At 40.0% G+C, this 21,232-nt stretch overlaps 1 protein-coding gene across 1 annotated transcript; it reads right to left on the reverse strand.

The window, feature by feature from the left end:
* Positions 1 to 2,996: 2,996 nt before the first annotated feature.
* Positions 2,997 to 21,079, reverse strand: HADH (hydroxyacyl-CoA dehydrogenase). The gene is made up of 8 exons (XM_054633547.2): positions 20,887 to 21,079; positions 17,631 to 17,759; positions 16,171 to 16,328; positions 11,387 to 11,513; positions 10,066 to 10,155; positions 8,480 to 8,552; positions 5,276 to 5,392; positions 2,997 to 4,237 (listed from the first exon to the last, which is right to left on the reverse strand). The coding sequence occupies exons 1-8, from the start codon at positions 21,013 to 21,015 to the stop codon at positions 4,119 to 4,121; spliced, it is 942 nt and encodes a 313-aa protein (XP_054489522.1). The 5' UTR covers positions 21,016 to 21,079; the 3' UTR covers positions 2,997 to 4,118.
* Between the last annotated feature and the right edge of the window lie 153 nt (positions 21,080 to 21,232).

Genomic DNA, 21,232 nt, shown 5'->3' on the forward strand with positions numbered 1-21,232 from the left:
TCATCTTTAGAGTTACCAGATTGTGGCTCTACTTAACCCTTCTTTAACAGAATTCAGTAGAAGCACATCCCTCTGGCAGTGAATAACAGAAAAAGCTACTGAAGAAACATGTAACATGAAAAGATATAGCTCTCAAAAGAATCACAGCATCTGCTGTTGTTACTGGTCTCAGCTCTTCCAAAAAGCACTAGGAGAAGGCATTATTCAGGTCAGTTTTCTAATTGCTCACATGGTCACAAACTGTAGTGAATAAAAATACTGAGATGTGGATCACTGCTGTGGTACTAGTTAGGAAAGAACGTAGCACCACAGCTAGAGGTGCCACTCTCGAAAAAAATAGCTCCAAAACTGTCAGCAGTAAATTCTTAGGAAAAGTTGGTGTCTACAAACTACAGAAGCTGTGTGTAGTTTGCCCACATCTTTAAAGTCACTTGGTACTGTAAAGGGGTTTTCTCTGGATGCAATAACAAGCATGCACTAAACAACAGAATGTCTGCTACTACCTCCGACCTCCTAGCACCACACCTGGCCACAGGAATACACTGCATGGCATTAGCTTACACCTAACTCACTTGCAGACTGTTTACTGGCCAAAGCCTGGCACAGAGTCAGGAACATACAGGGCCTTTTCACATCAAAATCACCTTTTGGGTAGGCAAACAAAACAATTATTTTTCAGATGCCTTTCTCATTCTAGTAACAGATACAGATTTAACTAGACAATTGTATCTCACTACGCTTCACTTTATACAGCAAATATCTTCTTTCTTGCTTCTTCACCCTGATAACATTCACTAATTTATAATTTTAAGAGGGTCTCCAGAAGAGATTGGTTGATGAACCTCAAAAGTTTCACAGATACCTGGAGGTGTATAAGAGCCCCATCCACAGAACAAGCCACTAGATATGGCACTAAGAAAACAAACCCAAACCACAATGGAATCTCATTCAGAAGCCACTACCTTGCTTTTCAGAGACCTGATTCACTGCTGAAGTGCATGGCTGGTAGTACTGGATCTCATGACTCTGAAGAGCCCATGGTAGATGCTGGAGTTAACTTCTGTTAATTGGTTTTTGAAGGATATTTGCATTGTCACCTCAAAACCCTTGGGCCAGATGGCTTGGGTGACAAATACAATTCATCTATGAAAGAAAAAAAGATACCTTTCCAAGTTATTTTATGCAGTTGCTGAGTCAATCAATTCTATACACTTAATTCCTTTCCAAATCAAACTTTACTGCCACCTCTTGCACTTTATTCTCCACAAGCCACTCCTGCAGAGCACCCTCCTCTGCCCAATAAAGATTCTGCTTTCAAGTCCCTGTTTAAAATTTGCAGCGCTCCCGTTTTCTCCCCTGCCGTGTCAGCAGCTAGGTTGACCACAGATGGAGCCCATTTGGCAGCTGAAATGACCCAGATGCTGAATCTGGAGCATCTTCCCAGCTGCAGTCGCTGGGCTCACGTCCGACTCCTCAGCTGCTGGCTGTCAAGCTGCCCTTGAGCTGTGCCAAACATACATCCCAAAGCTTTGACCAAAGTGGGGCAAATGCTCTAAATCTGTGAGGCCTGCTGACAGAAAGGATAATAAAGACTAAAGGTTTTAAAAGTAGGCAGTGAGGGAAAGCAAACACCCTTCCCTCCTTTCTCTTCTATCCCTCATTTTTTTCCACAACCTCTTTTCCACTATTAATAAAAATTCAAGGAGAGCTGAACGGTGAGAGCAGGTCTAATGTACCACATGCTAATCTGAGGTACTGACCAGCAGGAGATTCTCCTTCGTCCACACTGTGTGCAGTGGAAGGTGGCTCAGGTACCTCTGCTTCAAGTCACAGCCACAGCAAGGGATGGGAAATAATCTTTACTGAGGAAAAGGTGGCAACAGACAACTCCTTTATTTCATTACATATTCATTCTTTAAGCTCGCTAGAAATCTTTAAACTATCAAAGCTGTAGAAATTCTTGGAAAATTCAGGAGTGCCTACTTAATATCCTACTGGCTAATTTCCTAATTTTCCTCTCTTAAAAGGACTTCTACATTCTCCATGCCTCCCCAATGAAGAGCAAAAGAAAAGGCTTACCTTGTTTCAATGACTACAGTCATTCAATTACCATTCTGCATTCTGATCTAGATTTAAGAGGGAGCATTGAAGTTTTCACCCTTTACCTCATCTCTACTCATCCTGGCCCAGCACTCCACATGCTGATAAAATAAACTATCCCCACCCACCATTAAAGTACCTCTACAGGGCCTATTCTGCTAAAAAAAAAAAAAAAAAGTCTCTTCTCAAATAGCAAGTCCAACTCAAAAATGCCTCTATTTATTACATATACACATACTGTACCTTTTAGAGCTCCTAAAAGGAAAACACTGTTTTAGAGAAAGTTTATTTTTCTAAAATATCACATTTACTAGTGAAAAATATTTTTCACATTTAACATTAAATAGCCTATGTCTTGCTATAAACCTTCCCCTTTCCAAATTAAAGATCATCATCCAAGTAGAGGGAGCAGTAGCAAACTACTTCTACCTAAATGTTTTTTGTAAAAAACAAACAGCATTTTTTAAGACAGAAGAGCCATACATATTCCTATTTTTAATTACTACTGAAAACAGTAGTACTGAAGCTATCTTCATCCTGCAGTACTTAAAAGTCACTAAACTGAGCTACAAGCATTAAGAACCTTCAGTGAAACAGACTTCATATGTAAGAAGTGGACTGTATTCCAGTAAAACCAAGTCAGTTTAACAACATATTAGTAAAGAAAAGAGGCTGTTTATAGTACTGTTTTTTTTCTTTAACACCCTTTTCTTTGAAGACAAGGGGCTCAAAATTAGATGACATGTAATTAAAGACCAGGATCCAATAAACCAAAAATTTTATACTCTACTCAGAGATTTCTTATGTGATCATGTCCAGGAAACTAACCTCTGTCAGCACTCAGTTTCTATAGATGCAATCTGAATTAGATGATGGAGAAGAGAGGAAGAGGCAACTTGGCATTAAATATTTATTCATAATTTCTGTAACTAAAAATATGTATATAAGCACTAAGTTCAGAAAGTAAAGGAACACTACTATTGAGTTGAACTGGAACACCAATCCTCATGCCCAACTGCTCTGCAATACTTGGAGAAAAGACAGGATTTGATGCACTCCCATCATGGACAAATTCAGCTCTGCTAAGCCCCAAGGAAATGAAGTTGCAAAATAGAAGGTGCCTCACACAGCCAGACACACTTATTTGTTTACACAGCACAAACTCCCAACTGCAATCCTGAAGGTACTCAACTGCAGTATTGGTGTATGGTGTAAAAATGACACTTGAAATACAGCCAATTTACAGGACTCTAGAAAACATTCAGAAGCTTTCACCAGCATCCTAGCTTATGCCCAAGACCAGAAATCCCCTAGAAATCTTCATTATGTTTCTACAGCACCTAGCAAAAGTAGGCCCTCAACCATTAATTGAAAATGACAGAAAATCCCAATGCAAATCATGATCTCTGCTTTTAACTGTTTTATTGGGAACCTTTTGTTTGGGGAGCAGCTTGCCTTTGTGGGATTCTTTTATTTGTTTGTAAATATGTCCTTCAAAACATTATTGGTCAAGGCACTGTATTTTACATCTACAGATTAGCAGTGCACTTAAGAAAAATCCTAACAAAACAACCCACTGCCTTTCCAGGCTGCATTTGTCAGTGTGGGAAGAGGCTGCCACCCTGTGGGCTCCATCCCAGACATAACTGCAAGCCCTCACACTCAATACAAAATTGTTGAAAGTTTTATTTTTAAGAAAATGAGGTTATTTTTAGGATTTTTCCCATCAATATAATAACGTTTCAAATACATAAATTCACTTGTCATTCTGTACTGCACCTGAGAAAAATCAACATTTCATGAAGGCACTGTACATTGAAAGATTTTTTGGAATTACAAGAAAAAAACAATCTACCAAATCAAGCTTTGACCATAGTTAACTAGTGCAATCACTCAGTTCACAAGTGAGTTATGTTCTAAATGCAGCTTGTGCCACCCTTGGGAAGGTTTAAACACCTGTATTATGGCAATGCTGAATAGCATATACAGATTGTTTAACACCTCTTCAGGTCTGGAGTTCATTTGTATTTGTAAAATCCTTCTCCGGTCTTTTTACCCAGCTTCTTTTCTTCTACCAGTTTATTCAGGAGTGGGCTGGGTGCAAAAAGAGGATTGTTGGGCTCTAATGAATGCCACCCTGGAAAGGAAGGGAAGTGGATGAATTAGTAACAGTTCTGTTTATATGCAAAGATAATAGAGATCAGCATCTCCTTAGAAAAATATTCGAAGGTCAGAAAACTGAAGAAGGACTGGAACTTATTCTAGGCTGAGACCCTGCACTACAGCTCCATAAAGCCCAGATCAGTACTGATGATTATGCACTAATCTAAGAATTAGTCTTCAGGCTCAGTGTACTCCCAACACCTTATAATCTCCACAATTGAGGATTTTTTAAAACAATTAAGAACTTTTGAAACATAGTTAAGTAGAATGAAATAAAATAAAGGCTCTGCTGAAAAGAAATTCAAGTGCAAAGAAATTCCAAGTTGAATTTCTACCTGCAAAACACGTGGTGACTTAGAATAATAACACTACTCCACAGTACTGACTTAGAGCAAAGAGGTTCCACTGAAAATGCCATCATCAAAGTGACATTCTGCCTCAGAGAATGTTTAAGCTGCTCTTTCAAAAGAGCACAACAACCATCAACAAGCCATCACCATTATGTAAGTTTTTGTTACTGTATTGGCATTCGCCCACTTATTAACTGAAGTGACAGGGAGATGGTTCACTTACATCTTTTGAGATATTTGCTGGATTTCCTTTTAATTAAGAATGAAAATATGGCTGGTAGAAAAAGGATAGGGAATCTCAACATTTGTTGATTTTCACAGAATTCCTCACCTCCAGTACGTCACCTTTCCCACTGATTGTTTTTAGTAATATAAAGTACCATTAATGTTAATATCATTACTATTTTCCAATAACACTTGATGAAGTCAGCAAAGCCACCACACTGTTCTGTCCCCATGTACAAAGGGTACAAGCATGTAGCACAAATGCTGTACTCACACAGCATTCTGAGCTGAATCCTAACAGCAGAATCCTTTCTCCTCAACAGTTCAAAGGCTATACCATAAACATTCAGTTTAAATAATTAAGAGTCACATTTGCATTAAAACATCTACAATTTAGCTAGAAAGTGGAAAAGCAGAAAAAAAGAAGCATGCAGTACCATCTATAATGTATTTACTGGTATCCAACCCAACATAGTCCAGCAGTTCAAATGGACCCATGGGATAGCCAGCCCCAAGCTTCATAGCAACATCAATATCTTCCTTTGATGCATCTCCTAGAGAAAAGATTGACAGTTTGAGGAACAGAGAAGATTCCGCATCTCCTTGGCACCACTTATAAATAATTAACAGGGTGTTATTTCACCCTGGTGCAGCTCTTCACAGAAATCTCTGCATGTTTCACAGCCACAAAAACTGGAGTCAGCATACACATGCTGGAGCATAAAGCTGAACCTCTCACAAAAATGAAAGAAAAAAAGAAACAAGCCCTGCAGGCCTGCTTTCTATTTTCCTGGTTTCCTCTTGCATTTCAATACAGAGCACTGCACTGCTGATGGAGCCACAGCTACCATGCTGACCCTATCAGAATGACTAAAGGAAGAACTGGTCACTGTGAAGAAACAAGAGCTTCTTTTAGAGGCAGCAGAACAGGGTAAGTAAGGAAACAACTCAGTTTCAGCTCCATGAGATCAGCAGCAGCTTTTGAAAGAAGCACAGGACAGAGCCACCCTTACACTACAGCTGCCAGAACACAAGTGATATCCAGCTGATGGGTAAGGCAGGCATGGAGTGGGGGGCAGGAGCATCTGAGTAACATGCTTAGCTACAGCACCTATCACCAGAGGAGATCTGTTGGCATCAGAGATGGCAGATAACAGAAACCTGGAATGACTGCGCAGGTGCAGATGAATTAAAGAATTCCAAAATTACTTTAAAAGAAATAATCAAAATTATCAGAAATTTGTTACTTCTGCTTCAGTCTGAGCCTATAAAAATACGAATCCCGCTCTGCAATATTGTCACAGTAACTTTAACCTCATTCTTTAGCTGGGAATACATATTTTAGACTGTCATCAAAGCAGATGCACCTCTACTGCATACCTCTAACTCATATTTTGAGAAAGGCAGTGCACTTTCTCTGCAGATGCTACAAAAAGGATGAAGTTATACAAACCCCAGAGGTCCTTGTTAAGTAACCTCCGTGCTCAGGCATGCACGGTGTCCGGCAGCTTGGCAGACACAGCCTGTGCAATTTATATGCCTAAGATCAGAGAACCCTAGAAATAAATTTACAAAATCTCTTGTAAAGGTAACAACGTCAGTGACAATTCTGTATGAATTAATGATTTATACATACCTCCTTTTACTCTTTAAAGCTGACAATGTTTTTTTTAAGCCACATTTAATTTCTGAGAAGCTGCAGAGAGTAGTCTTACCTAGTTCTAGCATAATTTCAGTTCCTCAAATTCAAACACAGCTAAACCCTCAGCTCATTTGCAGCTGATGCAGGTATACAGACTTGTTCTCTCAACAGATTTGTCCCACTTTGTCAAATTTGGGACTTGGCCACCCAACAATCTAATTACAGCACAATAAAATGCAGCAAAAGGGCAAACAAGGGCTATATTCCTAGTTCATTCTAGTCTCTCCTAGTATAAAGCAGACTTCCATAGAAACTTAGCTGACTGCTTTTTTAGTTCTTCCACTAAGGACAGAGCAGTACAGACCACTATACATTAATATTTACAATATGCCCCGTTTAAGTAATTGTTAATACACTAAACATATATTGCTTATGGAAAAGTGCACATTTAACAGAATGAGATTTTGTACAAATAAAAACACAAGGACTAGCCCAATAAAATGGCATTTCAGTGCTTGGGGTTACCAAGAAAGAGACACAATTTCATTTAATGTAGAAGACAATCTGGCTCAAGTGCCTACTCTGAGAATAAACACAAAGGATATGATAGAAATTTAATTTGATTCACTCAAACATATGAATTAAGACAGCCATCAAGCTTCCCAAGACATCAACTAGCTTTTTTAATCAATTTCATTCAAGCTAAAAAGTCACAAATGAACTTTAGCAATTTTGTAAATATACTGCGGGAGAAGATACAAAAAGAATAAAGATTAAATCAAAATATTGTTTTGCTTAGGCAAAAGCACTCAGTTTTAACATACAAACTCAGTAACTGTTTTCTTCTGCATTTAATTAAAAGTTCTGTTGTCTCCTGAAATATGCACAATGATACACGTCACTTAACAAAGGCACCTCTTTTAAACACACTGAAACACCCATACACTTTATTCAAAACTGTGACTTTTTCTAAAAGAATAATGCCCCTTCACATTCATGCCTTTGCCTTTCAAGTCACTAAATTTGCTCTTTTCTCCCTTTGAGATGTAATTAGGTACATCTGTTGATGGATAAACAAGTAGTGTTGTTTTATTTTTTTTTTTTTTTAGAAATCAAACCATCCCTTCCATGTGCTTTAAAAAAGATTTTTAATATTTAAAGCATACTTGGTGGAATCCTGAAAACAGAGTGCTTTCATCTGTAAAAAGGCAGTGATTTCAAAAACAAAATGTTTCAAATGACATTCTTAGTAGCACAGAGCTACGAGCAGAGCGCTTGAAATAAAAGCAATTATAGTCTGTAATTTCATCTTTATCCACTACATTCATTATTGGCTTCTTTTCAAAACAAGCTTCAATGCTTTGAAAAATTCAGTGGTTCTTTGGGGATTCATAATTATTTTTACCTACATATTAATGTAAAAGAGACCAGCAGTGAGACAGGAGCTCCTGAAGAACCTATGTCTAAAAATCAACACAGAAGGGGAACAGGAAGTTTTATGTGGCAGTAGCTGAGCTGAAATCACTTCAGTGCCAGTACCACAGTGTGACACTATTCACCACTTACCTCGAAACTGGTGGTTTATTTCACAAGCCCCATATGAGTGAACTCAGGAGAACTTTACTAACGGTCCCATTATGGGACTTTCAATCACTTTTATCAATGTCTCCTGGGACACAGAGAGGAAAGCTCCTGAACAGGTGGCAATGGATGTTTTTACAATGGTTCTACACTCACCTTGTCACCTCCAAGCCAGAAACATTTTCCACCACCAGGAGTTTCACACACAAGTACCTTCCAACTCTGCATAAGCTGACATTTCAAAGTGAAGGCAAGGCCTTTCCAGCTACACATGTTGGCTCATATTTAACATTCTCTATTCATTTCCAGCCTCTAATGTCTGAAAATTTTGAGGGAATCCCATGGCTCTTCTGAAGCAATGTAACATTTAGTAGTGTTATATGTCAACATCCCTTGAAGTGAATATCCCACCAAGTACCTCTCTCAAAAAGACGAACAGCTTCCATCATATATGGCACCAGGAGACGGTTTACAATAAACCCTGGAGTGTCCTGTGAAAAATAAAAAAGGGATTCTAAGTAAACACTCTTTACCAGAACTACACTCAATGCTATGTGACAAATAAAACAAGTGGATGAAGACACTTACTGTATCATTACTTAAGATACTTTCTGATCTGTATTTTTCATCTCATTTTTCTGCTCAGTATTAAAGCATAAAATATTGAGAAATTCAATGGCATATAAACAGTCATCATGACTGAGAATAATAAGAGTGCTACAAGCCAAAGCAATCAATCTTAAAACAATTTAATATGGCTAGTCTTTTCTTTATCAAGAGTCTAATGATACAATTTCCTGAAGTTAGGAGAAAAGCAGTTCTTCCCTAGAAGGTTTTTTTTGTGTGTGTCCACTACCAGAAGCACTCCTGACTAAATAGTCTGCTTCTCCTCCACTGCTCACTGGTGATCCTACTTTTGAAAGTTAGGATAGCTTTAACAGCAAACATCAACACTGACAATGAAAAGACACATGCTGTCAGAAGGTAACAAATGAATACAAAACTTCTTTTGCACAAGCATCAATCAAAAGCACAATCAATCAATCAAACACAAGAGAAAGAGTTCTGCAAATATAATATTATTTTGTATATTACTACTGTTTCAGATATTTATTATTCATTCCACTTTATCTCAGCATTTAATCCAGAGAATCCCAAGCAACGTTTCTTCTATAAGCAAGAACTTAAAAAAAAGTGTTCAGGCACGAATACTGCGTTATTCTCTATCCAAGCTAAATTGTAACAATTCTTCCTATATTCTGCACACTGCATGGTACTAAACTGTGACAGAAATAGGAAAAAAGTCAACTAAGGCCACAGAACAATTTAGCCAGAATTCAGAGAACATAGCTAGAATTAGAGTCCAGCATCCAGCAGCTGAATTAATTAATCCAGTAACTACCGGATTGCAGGCCCTTCTTTTTATTATCAACTGTCTCCTGGGGGCTGTGAAACCCAAAGCAGTAGCTTGCATCAAGCTATCCAGACCACAGCTTAATGGATTCAGAAAAAGTGAGCTTTCAAAGTAGGGTGTTTCTCTAGAGAAAATAAACCAAAGCTGAGAAGAAATTAAGATGAATATGTGTCTAGTTACTGCAGTCTTAAGAAAACCTTGCAATGAGCACACACCATGAAGGATTCAGCCAACTGTCTCACAGTACAAGAGGCAGCAGTTTTGTCTCTAGCATGGCTAAAGATGAGCTCCTGCTTAAACTCTCCAGTCTATACTTTTGCAGGACTTGAAAAGACTCCATAACAGTAAGCTCTGATACCTGTGAGTTTTGCTGCTCTAGACAACATGTCCAGAGTCACTGGACTTTGAAGAATTTGTGGTAAATGTGGGTATTTTCTTTATCAAATTACTTTTAATTATGAAGACAAACTGGACAAGATGCAGCCTAGAAATTTTTGAAGTGCTCATACATCTACTAAAACCTATCACCTTAAAATTAACAGTCTACAAGAACAGACCCCCTGAACGGTATACTGTCAAAACGTACTCACCTTACAACTGACAGGACTCTTTCCTACTGCTTTACTGAAATCCACAAGTGATTCAAAAGTCTTTTGGCTGGTCATTGGAGTCTTGATGACCTGGGTACAGGGAAGGTAGAGAGAGCATAAGCATATCAATGAGCAGAATCTCTCCCATTTCCCCACTGCAGCAATGTAATCCAGAACACTCTTCCAGAAATTCACAAAATATTTTGCAGAAAACCACCTTGAATGTATAAATATGTAACAGACACAGAACACTATTTTACACATAGATACAGCATTTTGCAATGTTGTGTTTCTTTAAGACACTTTCCCACTCAGCCACTACGGAAGGATGGTGAAAGGAACCATTCTTTGAAAGCACACTTAAGATTTAGTGTATCAAAATATTTCTAAAAGCTACATAGTCTCTTGTCTTGGGAAACACAAAGACACCACCCTAGAGACCCATTTAAACAGCCGTAGTTCCTGATAGAACAAGTTCTAGCAGCTACTCCACCTCTCTATAACCCTCTCTCAGGTAATTTTAGGGAGTGATAAGGTTTCTCCTTGGCTTTCTCAAGCTAAACAATCCCAGCTCCCTCAGCTGCTCCTCCTGTGAGTTACTCTCTGGACTCTTCACCAGCTCTGTTTCCTTTCTCTGGACATACTCCAGCACCTCAATGTCTTGTAGTGAAAGGCCCAGAATTGGACACAGCATTCGAGGTGTGGCCTCACCAGTGCCAAGTACAGAGGGACTGTCACAGCCCTGGTCCTGCTGGCCACACTATTTTTGACACAAGGCAGGATAGCATTGGCCTTCTTGGCCACCTGGGCACACACTGGCTCATGTTCAGCAGCTGTCAGCCAGCACTCCCAGATCCTTTTCCTCTGGTCAGATTTCCAGCCCCTCTTCCCCAGCCTGTAGCACTGGAAATATTGAAACAAACACAACTGACTTTGTTTCAAAAGTGACAAGGCAATAAGATTTAATCTCCTGACATTTTCTATTTATTTCTACACTAGTATCAGCAATTCCTATGAATAAGCCTCCCTGTTTGAAATGATGGCTATAAACAGCACCTCTGCTGGAAGTTCAGTGGAGAACTCAGGAGCCTTGAGACTGAAGGAGTTACCTCTGTCTGTTAAACCTGCCCCTCAACAGAGACTGCAGTACCCTCTAATCATTACAGGTAGCAAATTCCATATCAGAGCAGCCACAAACTGAGATCTGCTCTGTCAATCTAACTGAAATCCCACTGCTGCCAATTGCACTGCTGGGCTGCAGCTGTAGCTGATGGAACATGATGATAGCAGCCCCTGTAAGGCGTGCTCACAGGACACTCACCTCCACGAGCTTCATCATAGGCACAGGATTGAAGAAATGAAGACCACCAAATCGGTCCTGCCTGGTGGTTGCATTTGCCATCTTCGTGATTTGCAAGGATGAAGTGTTGCTTGCAAATATCGTATGCCTGGGAATAAGAAATACATAGATTGCATAAAGGACAGTAGGAGACTGAGGCACTAAACATAAATAGACATCCATTGGCTAACCAGGCAAGAATTCTCAGAAATATCCCTGCAGTTTATCACGGTCCTTTTACTGAGGTCTAAGCACAGCAATTTAATCGAATAACCACTGCAAAGACTCTGTGACTTTCTGATTCCTGAGGAATTATATTGAATGCTTTTATTAGGGGCTAGAAAAAAGGACTGTGCAATTAGAAAATTTTATTTCACTCCCCAAATCCATTCTAGGTAATTCCTTCAGCAATCCTGGAAACCTAAGGGTATCTTAATTTGTTGTTAAACACATTTACACATTTATTGAAACCCAATCATATGCCATGTCAAAAATGCACTTTGGAGTCATACAGAAAATTTGCAATCTATTTTATTTTGAAATTATAAGTGATAGACATGACGAGGAAACCTACCACCAGAGCAAAGATTTAATAGGGAAAAAAAAACAGAGAAAATGTAAGACCTGCCATGCATAGGACATCGCAAAGGATCTACAAAATGCCAAGAATTTTAAGACATATATGAAGTCCTCCTCCAGACATAAACCAAATTTACTAACTGCAATTCATAATGGTTTGAGTATTTTGTTTGTTTGGGTTTGTCCTCCCAGAAATATCTCAGACCCTCAACAGCCCTGATACCACGCCAAAAACTTAGAGAAATGGCTTTTTCTTCAAATCAGAAAATCAGAAACTAAATTAGAGATTAAAGCCTACCTTTCAGTTTGGACTGCATCGTACCATCCCTTCAAAAAGTTATCCTACTGGACTCAGCAAATGTTTATCTATGTTGATATTTTGCTTACATTGTACTAATATGTAACTGAGCTTTGCAACAGAGCTTTCAGAAAAGTTATGTTCAAGTCATGGTGACATCTTATAGGGGCATTAAAGAAAACATTTCAAGACAAAAACATCCACTTTGTTTTCAATTTTTTCATTATGTTTTCTTTTTTGTTATAGTGAAGGAAATAAAAAATCCTGAAAATTCCTGCTTATTCTTCTTACAAATATTCTTTTATTATCTCTCCACCATAAAGTGGCCTTATACTGCTCTGAGGTGAGGTACAAAAAGAAGCATTCTACATTTCATAGTTTTGACCTTGTAAAGTCAGTGAATACAAAAGTCATTTACTCTCACCGAAAATCTGCCACTGTGTGTAAAAATTAAAATACTCATATAAAAAAGAAGCACATTGAATTGTGAAATATAATTGCTAGGTTTATATCTGAGTTCACTTAAGAGATTTTACCTCAGTACTTCTTCTGTAGCCTCACACAATAGAAAGCCTTGGAAAAAAGAAAAGCATTTGATTTACTGTGACTAAGTGAATTTTAGTTACACTTTCTTCTCTGACTAACCAATTGATTTCACTGAGTTTAGAATAGAATTTTCATGCCTCTGTGACTTAGAATTACTCAATCCACGCTTCAGATGACAGCAGAGTTGGGAGGCTTTGGGAAGCCAGTACTAGTAAAGCCATAGAAATGGCTTTCCTGCAGCAGAGTGCTTTCTCTTGGTGCCATCTAGTGGCTCATGGAAAGACGTCAAAAGCAGAGCCCAACACAGGAGAAACCTTAATAAATATTTCCAGTAAATCCAACTCTTACAGTCCAGCTGCCTTACACTGCAAACACTGAGTAATACTTCATTTTTTAACAGTTTTATAACACATTCATTCGAACACAGTGAACAGCTGAAAAACACTGGCCAGGTCCAAGCTGAGTTTCTACATCTAAAGGCAAATCCTAGACCAAGGAATATTGAGAGCATTTCCTACAATCCCAGAAAAAAAAACAGAAATCAAGCACAGAAAAGTTCTTAAACTGGAAATGCAAAAGTTCTTTTGTCATATTCATTACAACCCTGTTTGGAAAAGTGCTGCAGTGTCTACAAAAATCCTAGCCTGACCTTTTTCAAAATGGAAATGCAAGACTAACTCCATTCTAGAAAAGGAAAACAGAACTGAAGAATGGGTAGCAATGCTTTACTCTGTTCCAAAGATGATGACCATGTAACACAGTAACAAATACCAAATATGCTGAGATTAATACTGAGAGGAATAGAACATACAATTCTGCCTTCCACGTTTTGCAAAGCTCCAAGATCATAAATTTTTGCTCTGAGAACATAAACCAGTATGTTCTCAGACTAATGGCACCAAAGAAACAGCATCCACTGTTTCACTTGGACAGTTACCCAGATGGGGAAGACTCTGAGTTTCCAAGGTTTTCTGGGGTTTCCAAATGCTCCTGGCTTATTATATTTGATTTGAACACTTATGAGAAATTTGCTCCCCACTCACAAATACAACTCCTCTCAGTAAAAGAATAGCTTTCCCATCCCCTACATGTTTAGATCCACTTTCAGAGGAATTACAGTTACTTTATAAGAAAAGGAATTATGTTAATTGTGCTATTGTAATACTTTAGTTTTATGCAGTTCCCAGACTTATTTATTTTCCTCAGAGATGTCTCCATAGTGCAAAAATGGGAGATAAACAAGTACATGTTGCAGCTGAGGAAATGCATGAAACATGAAATACATCACAAAAGAAGAAAAATGCAGGGTTTCACACACCTTGCATTTCACAGGCAGAATTCATCTTGTCAGAACAACTGTCATACATAGCCCCTCACATTTCCACCTGCTATCATCCACCCCTCTGGGAAGTCCTGAGATTTGAATGAAGCCAAGTCATTCCTCCACAGCATCCTGGTCTTTCCTGGTCTCTCCCTGTAACCCACACTTCAGAGGGCCACCAAAGCTCAGAGGCCCTCAGAAGCAAAGCTCCTCCTGATATTCAAAACTGTCTTTAAACTAATCCTGTCTTTGTTACCAATTAACCAGAAGTCTACCACCCCTAGTGAGCTGGCACAACAGTCAGTCCATACAATAGGTTTATAAATTTTGAACTATTCAGCCTTAGAAAAGGCTGTAGAATGCTTGCACTGACAGGGAGATATTTCTATTCCAGCACAGTGCCATGTGGGATGAGTAAAGCCTACTGCTTCCTTCTAACACATGGAAAAACACTCACTACAGGTTTGTGTCTTTCCCCACACTAAGCACACAATCTGCAACTCTATACGCTCTCACAGTTACAAATTACCCTTTGTATCCAAAGCTAATATTTTAAACACTTGACTACTAAGTTTCAACCAGTTTTTCTACTTTATCCTACACATATGATAGCTGCATGTTTATAATAGCTTCCAAATATCCTCTTAAAAAGGAAGGCTTCTTGTCTTAGCCATTTTTCCCAACTCTGCAAAATCATCCCTTTTGCAATGGGCAGGAGCATATTTGAACAACCCCCAGTATCTTTTAACACTGTGATGTAAAATTTGATGTTTTACAGCAGCTATGCTGACAAACAGCTCAGTCTTCCAAAAAACAGCCTCAGGTGTTCCAAACACACATATTTTTAAGTGAGGCTCCAAATCCCCATGCCCACATTTCCTTGCTGACTGGTTTTAGACAGTTTACCATTTAGTACACTCCAATTTGCTCATTAAATACTCCACCAACCAATGGTCTGTTTGCACAAAATAGGCACAAAACCACAACAAGGTACTCTCATAAACGTTGAAGTCATCTATTTACTTTTGTGTGTCAGGGTAATGGCAAGTTTACCCTGTGCTCAGTACATGGCTGCTTGTGATCATTGACTGTATTCAAAATTACCAGGTAATTTTAATTACTGACAGGAGGAGAAAGCTTGAAAATCTCCCCAGGCTGAAGTCAACTAATGATAAAATCTTTTTTCCCTTGATATGATATTCAAGGCATAGCTTGCCCAGTTGACAGGCCAGACAGTCTAGAATACCTCTTAGCCAATATATCCCCAAACCTACCTACACTAGTTAAAATCTCAACGAGCAGTCAAGGTCTTGTGATCCTGACTCATCAATTACAAGGCTCAAATTTCTGAGACTGCATGCTCACCTTAACAGCATTTTTGGCTTTGGATAATATTCAACAGTAGCTTCCAACAGTTATCAAATATAGTTCAAGGACATTTCCAGGGACTTCATGTAACTGAATGAGTACCTACTAAAATACTATTTATCCTTTTACATCACACACAATAACAAGCAATGGCTGTTTCCTAACTCCTGTAATACAAAGTAAAGTTAGTTCACTTAAGACATTATTGAGCTGACTGAGACTTCTTAAAACTTGTTTATGACAGGTGTGCTGGACACAAATACTTTATAATTCAAATTCCCAATTTAAGTATGGGAACAGAACATTAACAGTAAGTCATGTCCACTGGAACAAGTCAATTCTACTGTTCTGCATTTGTAGCTGCATTAGGATTTGAAATTGCCAAGTAGATAGCCAATCCTAATGACTAAACACACCTGGAAAAACAATGAAGCAATGCAACAAGCAAATGAAGCAATGCAACACACCTGAGAATGTTTATAACATATGCACCTGGCACAACCACTATTCCACACCAACATAATAGTCTGGAGCTAGTTTGAGACAGCAAAACTCATTCTTAAATAAAGCAGCTAAGAAAACAGAGAACTAACTGTGAGTGGAAAAACAGAAAATAGTCTAAGTTTCAAAATGTAACAGGAAAAATATACATACTCTGGAGCAAACTTATCCAGCGTCTGGAAGAGTTTATTTTTAACTTCCAGGTTCTCCACAATGGCTTCTATCACCAAATCTGTGCTGTGGACCACTGATGCTGCATCTGTGCTTGTTGTGAGGTTTTTCAAGGTCTTCTTAATGAACTCAGCACCAGCCTGAAACATTTTCAAGCAGCTGTAATGTCTATTTACAGTGATTTAATTTACTTTTATATGAGAATCCCCTTATGTTCTCTGGTGGTTTTGACCTCCCCAAAATGCGGACAGTCTGCCACATTCCCAAATCAATGAGAAAGTTCTAGGTCTGTAGAGGTACAATGCTTTCCACTGACAAAATTTTCCTAGCCAAACAAATCTGTTTTGAAGCAAAGAGGGGACCTTTAAACTCATTCTTTTAGGAAGACCATTTGCTGTAGTCCAACCTTCAGCACAAGAGTCTGAGTGATCACCTGGTTGGTCAATCATGGATAAAGTTTCAGTGAAAAAGTGGAGAAAAATGTTTCCTCACTAGTAAATCTGTTGATATAGCTTGTGAGGGCAGAAATCAAACAGAAAAGCAAGACTTTTAGCCAAGGGTAAATGGAGACACAGTACAAATAAAAATAAACTATATGGTAGAATATAATGTCATACAAAAAGTGCAGGTATTATGTGGAGAGTTTTCTTTTTGATTAAAAGGCTCTCCATAATTACATATGTATGCTCTACTTATCCTGGCATGTCCATACTCCTGCAAACAGGCTCTTTTTATTTCCTTCCTCTGCCGCATCGTTTTCTGGCAAGCATCAATACCAGTATTCATTGTATATGTTAATATGTATCAAAAGAAGAAATTAATCTGCTGAGGAATTTGGAGAAGCAAGCACAGCAACAAGTAACTTAGGATGCAAAGCTAGACTCACCAACTGCAGCACAGTGGCTGGCTGTATGCAAGACTGACTCAGCAATGCAAGTGCAAAGTTAAACATCTAACACATGTCACTTGCATTCTCATTTCCTTTGCAGTAATCCTGTGCCCAAGTGTTAGGAGGAGAAAAAAAAAAAAAAAAGACTCCTTACTCAGGTATTAAGACAATTTTGTTACTATTTGCTTTTGGACAAAATGGATGCACTCCCAGGTAAGCACTAAAAGACTCCTTGCTTTTGAGTTACGATGAATAATTTTATTCCATTTCACACTTAGCATCTGTTTTAAAAGATTGCTAAATTGGTTTAAATCTTTAGCTTAAAGCTGAAGTTTATTAAGGAAAGAAAATGAGGTAGCACATCTTTCAACCTCCCTAAATTAAAAATAAAAAACTAACTGAAAGTCCGGGTTCTTGAGCACACTGGGAAAAGTTTTCTTTTTAAGCAATATAATAACATGCTCTATAATGCAAAACTGCAATATCATAACTTCATTATGGCAGTTTTTATTCTTCCAAGTTTTCCTAGAGGAATAAAGAAGAAGGTGTCAACCTCAGGCTTATCTGCAAACTTCTTCTTTATCACTCTCTTCAAACTCTCTTCAATTCCTTTTGTAGACTTTTTAAGGATTTCATCTGACTGGTCAACTAACACCACAGTGTGACCACTGGCTGCTGCAACCTGGAAGTTAAAAAAAAAAAAATTCAACATCAATGTCACAAAATAACCAACCATATTGATTTGTGTTGACAGACAATATGTCAGGCATTTAGGCAAAAATTTAGAGCTAAAATACATTGAATTAAATGCACTTGACTAGAAAAATCATAAAACCCTGTATATAGCTGGGGTGATGCTGAAGGAATAAAGGTCTCAAACAATTTGAGGGAAAAGGAAAAAGAAATCTCTCCCTCACACTGTCTTCAGAACCTTGTGTCTGAAGGCATCTAAATTCTGTGGCCATGGCTACAGAATAAACAGGGTGAGCAGGTGCCACAGGGGATGGCCAACCCTGTGTCCCCAGAACCCAGCTCTGCTGTCAGGCCATGAGCATGTCCCTGCAACAACAGGAAGGTGACAGTGAAGCTGGGAGCAGGGGTGAATGTTTGCCACTCCAGGATTCCACACAGACAAGAATGGCTGCAAAGTCTCCTTACGCTGCACTTGGTGCAAACACTGGCTCAGCTACACACAGCACTACAGCACTACTGGATTGCCTTTTTGGTTGGTATTTAAATTAATTTCAAACAAGTAACATCACTGTCTCACACTGTATCAGCACATTAAAGATCAGCTGCTCATTATCTGTTACTTCACTTTTACTTTATTTATGTTCCTCTTGTTAGTTAGCAACAGCCTCTCTTCACTTCCAGAATCCTTGAACTAACAGAGCTGTGATTTAGTAACTGTGTAAAACAGATATTAAAACACAGTTCCACTGATGGTTTTAAAGTGACTCAACTTCAGAGCTTCCCTTCTGCAATCTTTCACCTTACATTTAACCTTATATGTGATGACTAAAGACTCCTGCACCCACAAGACCTAGTCCAACACAGCTAGCTGAAATGGAAAGTGCAGCTATCTCATGAAGAAAAGCATGGTGATATTCTCATCCAATTTGCCTCACTAACCCAGCAAATAAAGAAATGCCAGATCGTCTCTGGACAGCAGCAGTAGAGCTTTAACAAGGGGTCAGTCTGCAGACAGACAATTCTTTATGCAACTTGGTTTTTTATTTTCACTATGGCCATTCCATAAAAACCACTTAAACCAAACTTGTACTTCTACTCCTAACACTTCATCTGCTGCTGATCATTTATAACAGTGATTTTTGATCTGAAGATGAAAAATCATTACCAAACACATTTTTAAGAGCTGAGGGCACCGCGCTGCCCTCAGCTTCACTGAGGAACCATTTATGATATGGTCACAGCTAGTGACAGCTAGTGAAAAATCCTAGAAAAATTAACATCTCCCACTTCCCACCATATTTACATGGACAGAGAGGAAGTAAATGAGACAAGATCATACCATTTCCTTGCAATTCAATCACACACTTGCCTAAACACTACTATCCAATGATCTTAAGAATGTGTTTGTAATAAGAAGCACAAGTGCTGGGGAGTCAATTAATGCTTTTTTCAAGTGCTTTTCACAGGGCAAAATCAAAAAATGTGGCTTTCAGCCATACACTAGCAGAGGCTTGCTTCACCTGACAGTGTGAAAAACCAAGAGAAGAGCAGACACAATTTCTTTAGTGCTCAAAAAGGGATGAAAAGCAGCTTTATTAATACGGTACAGGGGAGACACCACTCAGTGTTATAATGACCTCTGCTTTGAGATAAGTTTGGATTGATAAATTGGAGGCAGATGGTCAGCAAAATAATCCTGGGTCCTTGACAGTGGTAGAGGCCTGCAACCCCTGTTACTGTCAAATACCAGACACGTTTCTCTTGATGAGCTGCTCTCTGAAAATATGCAGTCCAGCAGAACAAGATCAGCACACTTACCTGGAAAATGATAAGCTTTGCATAGTCTGCATCTTCCTCAAACACAAGAACAACTTTTTTCTAAGTTGTTCTTTGATGGTTCTCCAGTGGAAACCTCAAGCTCTAGTATCACGATACAGAGGAGTATTTTTATCAGAAGAGTGAATAAACAACTATTTTCTTAGCCAAAAAAATTGCCTCTGTATTCCATCTGCTAGAGATTTGCCAGGAATGTAAGAAATCTTTAGTTCTGAGAAGCAAGCCTATTAATTCATTGAAACGGAGAACTGCTATTCATGAGCTCCAGCTCCAGCCTCACTGTCAGTTTCCACTCGGATGTTTGCCCCCTTATTCTTTGTGAAGTTTGTGAGCTACCCTGGTATCCTGGGCAACAGGTTCTTTCTCTGAATTAACTAAGTGCTGAAATTTTTAATCACTGAAAGGACTCTTCAATTTAATGTCCTAAAGCTATCAAGCTAAAAGTGAACTTAAAAGCCAAAGGCCTGAGGTTAAACTCTGGGAAAATAAGTCCTATTTAAATATTAACCACTTCATAATTCTGAAGATGAATGACAGCTAAATGCTCATTTTAGCTGCAGCATTCTACATGAATGTAAAATGTCTAAAATGTCACTAGATCTGCTCCCTTGTCAAGTTAGAAGAATCTTCTTTCCAACCGACATTTTCCACCTATTTCCAGAACCCACTGTCTGTTAACAATTAGTCCACGCATTGTCTTAAGAACCACCTTAAGCAATTTAAGCCGTCAGCCTGGGTTCTCCCCTCCAAGCCGTCTGACCAGAAGATGGGCGGATCAGCAGGAGAAGTGTGAGAGTTGAGCAAGCAGAGCGGAGCAGAGCAGCAATGCCCCGGCAGCAGTGGAGCCCAAACCCGCGGCACTCGGGCAAGGCAAGCGCAGGGGCGCGTCCCGCCCAGCCCGGCCGAGAGCCGGCGCAGCCACTGCTTCCCACACAAACACAGCCTGGGAAGGCAAGCGCGAAGGAGTTTGACCACGGGCTGTAACAGTTCCGAGAAGCGCCAGGAGGGTTGTTATGTTTAGTTGTGGGCTTTATTAACGCTGGTCCGCCAGCTGACCGCTCGCACTCCTTAGAGCTCGTCCCTTCCCGCCCGGGGACAGCGCGGAGTGCAGCGCCACGGCAGGGCTCAGCTCCGGGCGAAGAGCCCCAGCGGAGCTCCGGGACGCAGGAGCAGCAGCCTGGGAAGGGCCCGCGCTGGCCGCAGGGCTCGCCCCGGGCCCCGGCCGCCATGGCGCCTCCGTTCCCTCCCGCCCTGCGGCCGGGCCGCCGCACCGCGCTCACCTGGGCGATGCCGGCGCCCATGAGGCCGCCGCCGATGATCGTGACATGCTTGATGAGCAGCTTCTTGGCGGCCGCCGTAGCGGCGTCGGAGGAGGCGGCGCGCACGAACTGGCGGGTGGCGAAGGCCATGGCGAACGCGCGGAGCGAGCGGCGGGGCCGCGACAGGCGGGGCCGGGCCGGGCCGGGCCGGGCGGGGCGAGGGCCGCGCTCCGCCCCGGGGGAAGGCGGCCGGTTCCGGCTGCCAGTCCCAGCTGCCCGCCCCAGCTGCCCGCCGACGGGGGAGGCGCGTTGGGTCTTTCACCTTCGCTGCCTCTGATATCTTAAGAGCCAAGCAGCAAGGGCAAGG

Source organism: Agelaius phoeniceus, chromosome 4 (assembly GCF_051311805.1).
Source record: "Agelaius phoeniceus isolate bAgePho1 chromosome 4, bAgePho1.hap1, whole genome shotgun sequence".
Classification (NCBI taxonomy): Eukaryota; Metazoa; Chordata; class Aves; order Passeriformes; family Icteridae; genus Agelaius; species Agelaius phoeniceus.